This window comes from Salvelinus fontinalis, chromosome 34 (assembly GCF_029448725.1).
Source record: "Salvelinus fontinalis isolate EN_2023a chromosome 34, ASM2944872v1, whole genome shotgun sequence".
Classification (NCBI taxonomy): domain Eukaryota; kingdom Metazoa; phylum Chordata; class Actinopteri; order Salmoniformes; family Salmonidae; genus Salvelinus; species Salvelinus fontinalis.
In genome coordinates, this window is record NC_074698.1 from 204,221 (window position 1) to 216,528 (window position 12,308).

General features: G+C 50.4%; 1 protein-coding gene across 1 annotated transcript in view; it reads right to left on the bottom strand.

The window, feature by feature from the left end:
- Positions 1 to 3,590: 3,590 nt before the first annotated feature.
- LOC129832809 (voltage-dependent T-type calcium channel subunit alpha-1I-like) overlaps positions 3,591 to 12,308 on the bottom strand; it is a 288,049-nt gene continuing 279,331 nt past the window's right edge. The window contains exons 22-27 of the mRNA XM_055896813.1: positions 10,140 to 10,266; positions 8,923 to 9,048; positions 7,793 to 7,882; positions 6,006 to 6,198; positions 5,369 to 5,520; positions 3,591 to 3,788 (exon numbers count right to left, since the gene is read on the bottom strand). Of these exons, the coding sequence (XP_055752788.1) occupies positions 3,675 to 3,788; positions 5,369 to 5,520; positions 6,006 to 6,198; positions 7,793 to 7,882; positions 8,923 to 9,048; positions 10,140 to 10,266 (802 nt within the window). The 3' untranslated portion in view covers positions 3,591 to 3,674. The remainder of the gene's footprint in view (positions 3,789 to 5,368; positions 5,521 to 6,005; positions 6,199 to 7,792; positions 7,883 to 8,922; positions 9,049 to 10,139; positions 10,267 to 12,308) is intronic.

The window sequence follows — 12,308 nt, forward strand, 5'->3', positions numbered from 1 at the left end:
CCCCTGTACTCTCTCTTCCTTTTCTCTCTCTCTACCCCCTGTACTCTCTCTTCCTTTTTTCTCTCTCTACCCCCTGTACTCTCTCTTCCTTTTCTCTCTCTCTACCCCCTGTACTCTCTCTTCCTTTTCTCTCTCTCTCTACCCCCTGTACTCTCTCTTCCTTTTCTCTCTCTCTCTACCCCCTGTACTCTCTCTTCCTTTTCTCTCTCTCTCTCTACCCCCTGTACTCTCTCTTCCTTTTCTCTCTCTCTCTCTACCCCCTGTACACTCTCTTCCTTTTCTCTCTCTCTACCCCCTCTACTCTCTCTTCCTTTTCTCTTTCTCTCTATCCCCTGTACTCTCTCTTCCTTTTCTCTCTCTCTCTCTACCCCCTGTACTCTCTCTTCCTTTTCTCTCTCTCTCTCTACCCCCTGTACTCTCTCTTCCTTTTCTCTCTCTCTCTCTACCCCCAGGACTCTCTCTTCCTTTTCTCCCTCTCTCTCTCTCTCTACCCCCTCTACTCTCTCTTCCTTTTCTCTCTCTCTCTCTACCCCATGTACTCTCTCTTCCTTTTCTCTCTCTCTCTACCCCCTGTACTCTCTCTTCCTTTTCTCTCTCTCTCTACCCCCTGTACTCTCTCTTCATTTTCTCTCTCCATCCTCTACCTCTTTCTCTTCTTTCTCATTTATTTGATCTCCTCTCTCTCTTCCAACCCCTCCCCACTTTTCTCTTCTACCCCCTCCCCCTCCTATCCCCTCTCTCTCATTCTCTGCCTCCATCATAGAAAATGGGTCAATACCATTAAAGCACCAGGTAAATGTTTGTGTTTTGTTCGCGTCAACATCTTGAACGTGTCTGTGTTGTCAACAGCAGCAGCAGTTCAGCACCAACCATTCAGTAATGAGTCAATGAAATGAATAGATATCCAACATCAGCCACAATCTATCTGCTTCATCACTAACCCATTATGTTGAATGGGAAAACAATTAGAGAGAGAGAATGAGTAGGAATGGCTCTAGTGATGCTCCGTGTATCTGTGAGTGGGTTGATCGGGGTCCTGTTAACAGTAATGTGGGTGTCATTTAATTAATAACAGTAATAATAGAATGGGAGAAATCACTGCTCCACCATATTGCTCACAGTGAGGGTGAGATATTGGACTAGATGGAGGCAGAGAGATTCTTCTGTGATTTCTGTTTCCTGATTGAGACCATGGGTCAGGAATGGGTCAGAGATGGGTCAGAGATGGGTCAGAGATGGGTCAGAGATGGTCAGGAATGGGTCAGAGATGGTCAGGGATGGTCAGGGATGGGTCAGAGAGGGGTCAGAGATGGGTCAGAGATGGTCAGGAATGGGTCAGAGATGGGTCAGAGATGGTCAGGAATGGGTCAGAGAAGGTCAGGGATGGTCAGGGATGGGTCAGAGATGGGTCAGAGATGGGTCAGAGATGGTCAGGGATGGGTCAGAGATGGGTCAGAGATGGTCAGGGATGGGTCAGAGATGGTCAGGAATGGGTCAGAGATGGGTCAGAGATGGTCAGGAATGGGTCAGAGATGGGTCAGAGATGGGTCAGAGATGGTCAGAGATGGGTCAGAGATGGGTCAGAGATGGGTCAGGGATGGGTCAGGAATGGGTCAGAGATGGGTCAGAGATGGTCAGGAATGGGTCAGAGAAGGTCAGGGATGGGTCAGGAAGGGGTCAGAGATGGTCAGGGATGGGTCAGCAGAGATGGGTCAGAGATGGTCAGGAATGGGTCAGAGATGGGTCAGAGATGGGTCAGGAAGGGGTCAGAGATGGGTCAGAGATGGGTCAGAGATGGGTCAGAGATGGGTCTGGAATGGGTCAGAGATGGGTCAGAGATGGGTCTGGAATGGGTCAGAGATGGGTCAGAGATGGGTCAGAGATGGGTCTGGAACGGGTCAGAGATGGGTCAGAGATGGGTCTGGAATGGGTCAGAGATGGGTCAGAGATGAATCTGGAATGGGTCAGAGATGGGTCAGAGATGGGTCTGGAATGGGTCAGAGATGGGTCAGAGATGGGTCTGGAACGGGTCAGAGATGGGTCAGAGATGGGTCTGGAACGGGTCAGAGATGGGTCTGGAATGGGTCAGAGATGGGTCAGAGATGGGTCTGGAATGGGTCAGAGATGGGTCAGAGATGGGTCTGGAATGGGTCTGGAATGGGTCATAGATGGGTCAGAGATGGGTCTGGAATGGGTCAGAGATGGGTCAGAGATGGGTCTGGAATGGGTCATAGATGAGGATAGAGGAGTATACAAACTATAGTTATTCTGCATCTGAAGAAATAGACAATGATACATCTACACACAATGCAAGTATAGCAGATTAGCGTCATGAATACTGTTCTGGAGGCAGCTCTACAGAGTGGTCACTAGCTGGCAAAGCCTTTAAACTTAACCTTAACCATAATCTTTAAACCTAACCTTAACCATAACCTTTAAACCTAACATTAACCCTAACCTTTAACCCTAACATTTAAACCTAACCTTAACTCTAACCTTTAAACCTAACCTTAACCTTTAAACCTAACCTTAACCCTAACCTTTAAACCTAACCTAACCTTAAACCTTTAAACCTAACCTTAACCCTAACCTGTCAACCTAACCTTAACCCTAACCTGTCAACCTAACTTTAACCCTAACCTGTCAACCTAACTTTAACCCTACCTTTAACTACCTACAGTACAGCAAACACTATGAGATGACACACACAGTGTCCCCAGTGCAGCTTATTTAATTCAGTCACCTTTACTAGTACCATTTAGTATAGAGAGAGCATACTGGTTATATTACGGCTATGGCATTACTACTCTGAATCACACAGAGTGAGAAAACACACACAGTGTCCCCAGTGTAGCAGTGTGGAAGGTGTTTATTCAGTAGCTCAGCAGTATCTGTATTTGACTATACAGAGAGTATCCCAACTATAGTTCAGCTATAGTAAAGCTAAGACACTACCAGGAAGTACCATTGAAGTCAGAAGAACTCTTTTCTAATGGAGTTGTGGTTAAGAAGGGCAGCTATGAATCATATACCCTGTATGAATCATATACCCCTGTATGAATCATATACCCTGTATGAATCATATACCCTGTATGAATCATATACCCTGTATGAATCATATACCCTGTATGAATCATATACCCTGTATGAATCATATACCCTGTATGAATCATATACCCTGTATGAATCATATACCCTGTATGAATCATATACCCTGTATGAATCATATACCCTGTATGAATCATATACTCTGTATGAATCATATACCCTGTATGAATCATATACCCTGTATGAATCATATACCCTGTATGAATCATATACCCTGTATGAATCATATACCCTGTATGAATCATATACTCTGTATGAATCATATACCCTGTATGAATCATATACCCTGTATGAATCATATACCCTGTATGAATCATATACCCTATATGAATCATATACCCTGTATGAATCATATACCCTGTATGAATCATATACCCTGTATGAATCATATACCCTATATGAATCATATACCCTGTATGAATCATATACCCTGTATGAATCATATACCCTGTATGAATCATATACACTGAGATGACTGACATGCGCAAACACAAACACACACACACAGTGTCCCCAGTGCAGCAGTGAATACAGTGTTTATTCAGTAAGTCAGTGTGGCCCTGTAACTACCTGTCTTTAAAGAAGCGTCGGAAGCCAAAGGCGGTGAGCTTCAGGAGGGTCTCCAGTACAAAGGTGGATGTGAAGAAATAGTTACAGTACTTCAACACTAGATCTAGAGACTGAGAGACAGAGAGAGAAGGAGGTGGGAGGGGGGGAGAGAGAGAGGAGGAGGGAGGGGGAGAGAGAGAGAGAAGGAGGTGAGAGGGAGGGGGAGAGAGAGAAAGAGGTGGGGGGAGAGGAGAGGGGGGAGAGACAGAGAGAGAAGGAGGTGGGAGGGAGGGGGAGAGAAAGAGGAGGAGGGAGGGAGGGGGGGAGAGAGAGAAGGAGTGAGAGGGAGGGGGAGAGAGGAAAGATGTGAGAGGAAGGGGGAGAGAGAAAAAGCGGTGGGGGGGAGGAGGAGCGAGAAGGAGGTTTGGAGGGAGGGGAGGAGGAGAATGAGAAGGGGGTGGGAGGGAGGGAGGAGAGAGCGAGAAGGAGGTGAGAGGGAGGGAGGAGAGAGAAAAATAAGTGGGGGGGAGGGGGAGAGAGAAGGAGGTGGGAGGGAGGGAGGGAGGGGAGAGAGAGAAGGGGTGGGAGGGAGGGGGGGAGAGAGAAAGAGGTGGGAGGGAGGGATAGAGAGAGAAGGAAACGGTGGGAGGGAGGAAGAGAGAGAGAGAGCAGGAGGTGATAGGGAGGGGGAGAGAGGAGGTGGAAGGGAGGGGGAGAGAAGGAAGTGGGAGGGAGGGAGGCGGAGAGAGAAGGAGGTGGGAGGGAGGGAGGGGGAGAAATATAAAGGGGGTGGGAGGGAGGAGAGAGCAAGAAGGAGGTGAGAGGGAGGGGGAGAGAGAAAAAGCGGTGGAGGGGAGGGGGAGAGAGAAGGAGGTGGGATGGAGGGAGGGGGAGAGAGAGAAAGAGGTGGGGGGAGGAGAGAGAGAAGGAGGTGGGAGGGAGGGGGTAGAGAGAGAAGGAGGTGGGAGGGAGGGGGTAGAGAGAGAAGGAGATGGTGGGAGGGAGGAGAAAGAGAGAGAGAAGGAGGTGAGAGGGAGGGGGAGAGAGGAGGTGGGAGGGTGGGAGGGGGAGAGAAGGAGGTGGGAGGGAGGGAGGGGGAGAGATAGTAGGTTGTGAAGAGGGAGGAGAGAGAGCGAGAAGGAGGTGAGAGGGAGGGGGGAGAGAGCGAGAAGGAGGTGAGAGGGAGGGGGGGAGAGATCGATAAGGAGGTGAGAGGAAGGGGGGGAGAGAGAAGGAGGTGAGGGAGGGGAAGAGAGAGAGAGAAGGAGGTGAGAAGGAGGGGGAGAGAGAGGAGGTGAGAGGGAGGGGGAGAGAGAGGAGGTGGGAGGGAGGGAGGGGGAGAAAGACAAGGAGGTGGGAGGGAGGGAGGGGGAGAAAGAGAAGGAGGTGAGAGGGAGGGGGGAGAGAGAGAGAAGGAGGTGAGGGAGGGGGAGAGAGATAGAGAGAAGGAGGTGAGAAGGAGGGGGAGAGAGAGGAGGTGAGAGGGAGGGGGAGAGAGAGGAGGTGGGAGGGAGGGAGGGGGAGAGAGAGAAGGAGGTGGGAGGGAAGGGGAGAGAGAGAGAGAGAAGGAGTCACATATGGTACTGTGTATTGTTGTTGTTTGTATGGTAAACTCAAATATGCCAAATATACATGAAAACACACGACGCTCTTTCTGTACCCCCCCCCCCCCCCCCCCCCCCCCCCCCACCACCGCTCCCTCCAGTCTTACTCGTGGCTGGCTGTAGTGTTCCAGTGACATGGTGATGACGTTGATACAGATGATGAAGGTGATGAAGAGGTCCAGGTAGTAGGTGGTACACAGAGTGTGGATCCACAGGCGGATGGGGCTGTAACTGGCATAGTAGGGGATCTTCTGGGCGTCTGGCAAGGGGAGACAAACACAGGTAATAGTATTTTATACATAGTATTACTGTACACTATTCAAAAGCATTCCTGTGATGTCAAGAGTAATACTTATAAACAATTCACACAATCATTGATGATCTCTGTCTGCTCTTGACTGTTTCTCTCTCTCTCTCATTCTCTCTCTCTCTCTCCTTCTCGGGCTCACCCTCTCTCACCCTCCCTCCCTTTCACCCTCTCACCCTCTCTCTCTCCCTCTCATCCTCCCTCCCTCTCTTTCACCCTCTCTCACCCTCCCTCCTTCCCTTTCTCCCTCTCACCCTCTCTCTCCCTCCCTCCATTCCTTTCTCCCTTTCACCCTCTCTCCCTCACACTCCCTCTCACCCTCTCTCCCTCACACTCCCTCTCACCCTCTCTCCCCCTTATCCTCCCTTTCTCACTCTCACCCTCCCTCTCTCTCTCCATGCACCTTGTACTATCTCTTCTTCCCGTCTCTCCCTTACCCCTCCTCTTCTTCTCCATGCGTCTCCGTCGTTTATCCTCTCTCCTTTTAGCCTCTTCCACTTCCTGGTTCTGACGGCACTTGTGGAAGTTCTCCACTACCACGCCCACAAACATGTTGAGAACGAAGAAACTGACGATGAGGAGGAAGGAGATGAAGTACAGGAGCATCCATGGACTGTTGTTGATCACTGGCTAAAGGAGAGAGGGAGAGAGAGAGAGGGAGGGAAGGATGGAGAGAGGGGAGGCAGGGAGGGGAGAGGGAGAGAGAGAGAGGGAGGGAAGGATGAAGAGAGGGGGGATGGAGAGGGAGGGAGGCAGGGAGGGGAGAGGGGGAGGAGAGAGGGAGGGAGGGAGAGATGGGGAGGGAGGGAAGGATGGAGAGAGGGGGGATGGAAGAGGGGGAGGAGAGAGGGAGGGATGGGGAGGGAGGGAAGGATGGAGAGAGGGGGGATGGAGAGGGAGGGAGGCAGGGAGGGGAGAGGGGGAGGAGAGAGAGAGAGAGAGGGAAGGATGGAGAGAGGGGGGGTGGAGAGGGAGGGAGGCAGGGAGGGGAGAGGGGGAGGAGAGAGGGAGGGAGGGAGAGAGAGAGAGAGAGGGAAGGATGGAGAGAGGGGGGATGGAGAGGGAGGGAGGCAGGGAGGGGAGAGGGGGAGGAGAGAGGGAGGGAGGGAGAGAGAGGGAGGGAAGGATGGAGAGAGGGGGGATGGAGAGGGAGGGAGGCAGGGAGGGGAGAGGGGGAGGAGAGAGGGAGGGAGGGGAGAGAGAGAGAGAGAGGGAAGGATGGAGAGAGGGGGGATGGAGAGGGAGGGAGGCAGGGAGGGGAGAGGGGGAGGAGAGAGGGAGGGAGGGAGAGAGAGAGAGGGAGGGAAGGATGGAGAGAGGGGGGATGGAGAGGGAGGGAGGCAGGGAGGGGAGAGGGGGAGGAGAGAGGGAGAGATGGGGAGGTAGGGAAGGATGGAGAGAGGGGGGATGGAGAGGGAGGGAGGCAGGGAGGGGAGAGGGGGAGGAGAGAGGGAGAGATGGGGAGGGAGGGAAGGATGGAGAGAGGGGGGATGGAGAGGGAGGGAGGCAGGGAGGGGAGAGGGGGAGGAGAGAGGGAGGGAGAGAGAGAGAGAGAGGGAAGGATGGAGAGAGGGGGGATGGAGAGGGAGGGAGGCAGGGAGGGGAGAGGGGGAGGAGAGAGGGAGGGAGGGAGAGAGAGGGAGGGAAGGATGGAGAGAGGGGGATGGAGAGGGAGGGAGGCAGGGAGGGGAGAGGGGGAGGAGAGAGAGAGGGAGGGAGGGAGAGAGAGGGAGGGAAGGATGGAGAGAGGGGGGATGGAGAGGGAGGGAGGCAGGGAGGGGAGAGGGGGAGGAGAGAGGGAGGGAGGGAGAGAGAGAGAGAGGGAAGGATGGAGAGAGGGGGGAGGGAGAGGGAGGGAGGCAGGGAGGGGAGAGGGGGAGGAGAGAGGGAGGGAGGGAGAGATGGGGAGGAGAGAGGGAGGGAGGGAGAGATGGGGAGGGAGGGAAGGATGGAGAGAAGGGGGATGGAGAGGGAGGGAGGCAGGGAGGGGAGAGGGGGAGGAGAGAGGGAGGGAGGGAGAGATGGGGAGGGAGGGAGGGGCGAGGGACGGGGGAGACGGAGGGAGAGAGAGAGGAGTGGTGCATGTGAGTGTTTAGTCGAAGGAGGAGAGGGAGAGAAGGAGTTGAAAATGCTCTGATAGATCAGTCAGCCAACACAACTGAAAAAATAATACATCTATAGAAATATAATGGATAGACTTGATGATCACTATTAGACTAGTTACCTGTTGGTCCACCCCTACAGCATCCAGGCCATGGTACATGATGTTGACCCAGCCGTCCTTTGAAGCCAGCACAAACAGGGACATCAGAGCCTGTGGTACAGAACGCACACACATATACACACAGAACACACACACACAGAACACACACACACACACACACACACACACACATGCAGAAATGCAGACATACACAGACAGACAGAACACACATGAAATACATGAAATATAAACATACATATAAAGACAAAAGCACACATACAAAACACAAGTTCAGTATTTCATACTGGTCCATTCACCATGTCCATCAGTTCAGTAATTCATACTGGTCCATTCACCATGTCCATAAGTTCAGTATTTCATACTGGTCCATTCACCATGTCCATCAGTTCAGTATTTCATACTGGTCCATTCACCATGTCCATCAGTTCAGTAATTCATACTGGTCCATTCACCATGTCCATCAGTTCAGTATTTCATACTGGTCCATTCACCATGTCCATCAGTTCAGTATTTCATACTGGTCCATTCACCATGTCCATCAGTTCAGTAATTCATACTGGTCCATTCACCATGTCCATCAGTTCAGTATTTCATACTGGTCCATTCACCATGTCCATAAGTTCAGTATTTCATACTGGTCCATTCACCATGTCCATAAGTTCAGTATTTCATACTGGTCCATTCACCATGTCCATCAGTTCAGTATTTCATACTGGTCCATTCACCATGTCCATAAGTTCAGTATTTCATACTGGTCCATTCACCATGTCCATCAGTTCAGTATTTCATACTGGTCCATTCACCATGTCCATCAGTTCAGTATTTCATACTGGTCCATTCACCATGTCCATAAGTTCAGTATTTCATACTGGTCCATTCATTATGTCCATAAGCTCAGTATTTCATACTGGTCCATTCACCATGTCCATCAGTTCAGTATTTCATACTGGTCCATTCACCATGTCCATAAGTTCAGTATTTCATAATGGTCCATTCATTATGTCCATAAGTTCAGTATTTCATACTGGTCCATTCACCATGTCCATAAGTTCAGTATTTCATACTGGTCCATTCACCATGTCCATCAGGTTGACACCTCATCTGAAATTGAAACTGGGAGAAATCCTCACCTGTCCCAGGTTGTCAAAGTTGTACTTGTGATGGACCCATTTGTAGTTGGCCTGCAGACAGTCAGACTTGTTGGTGATGTTCTTGACGTCGGGGCCAAAGCAGTAGAAGAACTTCCCTTTGAACAGCTGTCAGGGAACAATGGACAAAGCCACTTCAGATGTCTTGTTGTTGTTACCATACAAGTGGTTTCTTTCATATGTCATTATCAAAGGACAGACACACTTGAAGGGCATTATGGAGGGCATTACATAGATGGTCAAGAATGATTTAGGGAATTGAGAGAGAAAGAGAGGAAGACAGGTGGCAAAGATTGATAAAGACAGAGAAGGGACAGAGACAGAGGGACAGACAAAACTGGGAGGAAGGTGAGGAAACAGAGATACATAAAGACAGGGTATATGTTGGAGGAGAAAGACATGGTATATGTTGGAGGAGAAAGACAGGGTATATGTTGGAGGAGAAAGACATGGTATATGTTGGAGGAGAAAGACAGGGTATATGTTGGAGGAGAAAGACATGGTATATGTTGGAGGAGAAAGACAGGGTATATGTTGGAGGAGAAAGACAGGGTATATGTTGGAGGAGAAAGACAGGGTATATGTTGGAGGAGAAAGACAGGGTATATGTTGGAGGAGAAAGACAGGGTATATGTTGGAGGAGAAAGACAGGGTATATGTTGGAGGAGAAAGACAGGGTATATGTTGGAGGAGAAAGACAGGGTATATGTTGGAGGAGAAAGACAGGATATATGTTGGAGGAGAAAGACAGGGTATATGTTGGAGGAGAAAGACAGGGTATATGTTGGAGGAGAAAGACAGGGTATATGTTGGAGGAGAAAGACAGGGTATATGTTGGAGGAGAAAGACAGGGTATATGTTGGAGGAGAAAGACAGGGTATATGTTGGAGGAGAAAGACAGGATATATGTTGGAGGAGAAAGACAGGGTATATGTTGGAGGAGAAAGACAGGGTATATGTTGGAGGAGAAAGACAGGGTATATGTTGGAGGAGAAAGACAGGGTATATGTTGGAGGAGAAAGACAGGGTATATGTTGGAGGAGAAAGACAGGGTATATGTTGGAGGAGAAAGACAGGGTATATGTTGGAGGAGAAAGACAGGGAAATATTGATAAAATGAAGGAACAAGGAAAACGCAGAGAAAAAAAGACAGAGCAAGAAAGATGGAGAGACAAGTACTCCAATGATAACAGCCCTACCTGCACCCCCAGGATACCAAATATGATGAAGAAAGCACAGCAGATAAGGACAATGTTTCCTATAGGTTTCAGAGACGTTATTAGAGTCTCCACTACCAGCTTCAGACCTGGGGCTCGACTGATCACCCTGTAGAAAGAGAAACAGAGAGAGAGCGAGAGAGATGAAGGGAGAGAGAAGGAGGGATGGAGAGAGAGAGAAAGAGATGGAGGGAGAGAGATTGAGAAAGGGAAAGAAAGGGAGGGAGAGAGGTGGAGGGTTAGAGAGAGGGAGTGATGGAGAGAGAGGGAGAGGTAGAGAGAGAGAGGGAGAGAAGTAGAGAGATGGAGGATTAGAGAGAGGGAGAGCACGAGCGAGAGAGAAAGAGAGGTAGAGAGAGAGAGGGAGAGAAGTAGAGAGATGGAGGATTAGAGAGAGGGAGAGCACGAGCGAGAGAGAAAGAGAGGTAGAGAGAGAGAGGGAGAGAAGTAGAGAGATGGAGGATTAGAGAGAGGGAGAGCACGAGCGAGAGAGAAAGAGAGGTAGAGAGAGAGAGGGAGAGAAGGAGAGAGATGGAGGATTAGAGAGAGGGAGAGCACGAGCGAGAGAGAAAGAGAGGTAGAGAAGTAGAGAGATGGAGGATTAGAGAGAGGGAGAGCACGAGCGAGAGAGAAAGAGAGGTAGAGAGAGAGAGGGAGAGAAGTAGAGAGATGGAGGATTAGAGAGAGGGAGAGCACGAGCGAGAGAGAAAGAGAGGTAGAGAGAGAGAGAAGTAGAGAGATGGAGGATTAGAGAGAGGGAGAGCACGAGCGAGAGAGAAAGAGAGGTAGAGAGAGAGAGGGAGAGAAGTAGAGAGATGGAGGATTAGAGAGAGGGAGAGCACGAGCGAGAGAGAAAGAGAGGTAGAGAGAGAGAGGGAGAGAAGTAGAGAGATGGAGGATTAGAGAGAGGGAGAGCACGAGCGAGAGAGAAAGAGAGGTAGAGAGAGAGAGGGAGAGAAGTAGAGAGATGGAGGATTAGAGAGAGGGAGAGCACGAGCGAGAGAGAAAGAGAGGTAGAGAGAGAGAGGGAGAGAAGTAGAGAGATGGAGGATTAGAGAGAGGGAGAGCACGAGCGAGAGAGAAAGAGAGGTAGAGAGAGAGAGGGAGAGAAGTAGAGAGATGGAGGATTAGAGAGAGGGAGAGCACGAGCGAGAGAGAAAGAGAGGTAGAGAGAGAGAGGGAGAGAAGTAGAGAGGTGGAGGATTAGAGAGAGGGAGAGCACGAGCGAGAGAGAAAGAGAGGTAGAGAGAGAGAGGGAGAGAAGTAGAGAGATGGAGGATTAGAGAGAGGGAGAGCACGAGCGAGAGAGAAAGAGAGGTAGAGAGAGAGAGGGAGAGAAGTAGAGAGATGGAGGATTAGAGAGAGGGAGAGCACGAGCGAGAGAGAAAGAGAGGTAGAGAGAGAGAGGGAGAGAAGTAGAGAGATGGAGGATTAGAGAGAGGGAGAGCACGAGCGAGAGAGAAAGAGAGGTAGAGAGAGAGAGGGAGAGAAGTAGAGAGAGGGAGAGCACGAGCGAGAGAGAAAGAGAGGTAGAGAGAGAGAGGGAGAGAAGTAGAGAGAGGGAGAGCACGAGCGAGAGAGAAAGAGAGGTAGAGAGAGAGGGAGAGAAGTAGAGAGAGGGAGAGCACGAGCGAGAGAGAAAGAGAGGTAGAGAGAGAGAGGGAGAGAAGTAGAGAGAGGGAGAGCACGAGCGAGAGAGAAAGAGAGGTAGAGAGAGAGAGGGAGAGAAGTAGAGAGAGGGAGAGCACGAGCGAGAGAGAAAGAGAGGTAGAGAGAGAGAGGGAGAGAAGTAGAGAGAGGGAGAGCACGAGCGAGAGAGAAAGAGAGGTAGAGAGAGAGAGGGAGAGAAGTAGAGAGAGGGAGAGCACGAGCGAGAGAGAAAGAGAGGTAGAGAGAGAGAGGGAGAGAAGTAGAGAGATGGAGGATTAGAGAGAGGGAGAGCACGAGCGAGAGAGAAAGAGAGGTAGAGAGAGAGAGGGAGAGAAGTAGAGAGAGGGAGGATTAGAGAGAGGGAGAGCACGAGCGAGAGAGAAAGAGAGGTAGAGAGAGAGAGGGAGAGAAGTAGAGAGAGGGAGAGCACGAGCGAGAGAGAAAGAGAGGTAGAGAGAGAGAGGGAGAGAAGTAGAGAGATGGAGGATTAGAGAGAGGGAG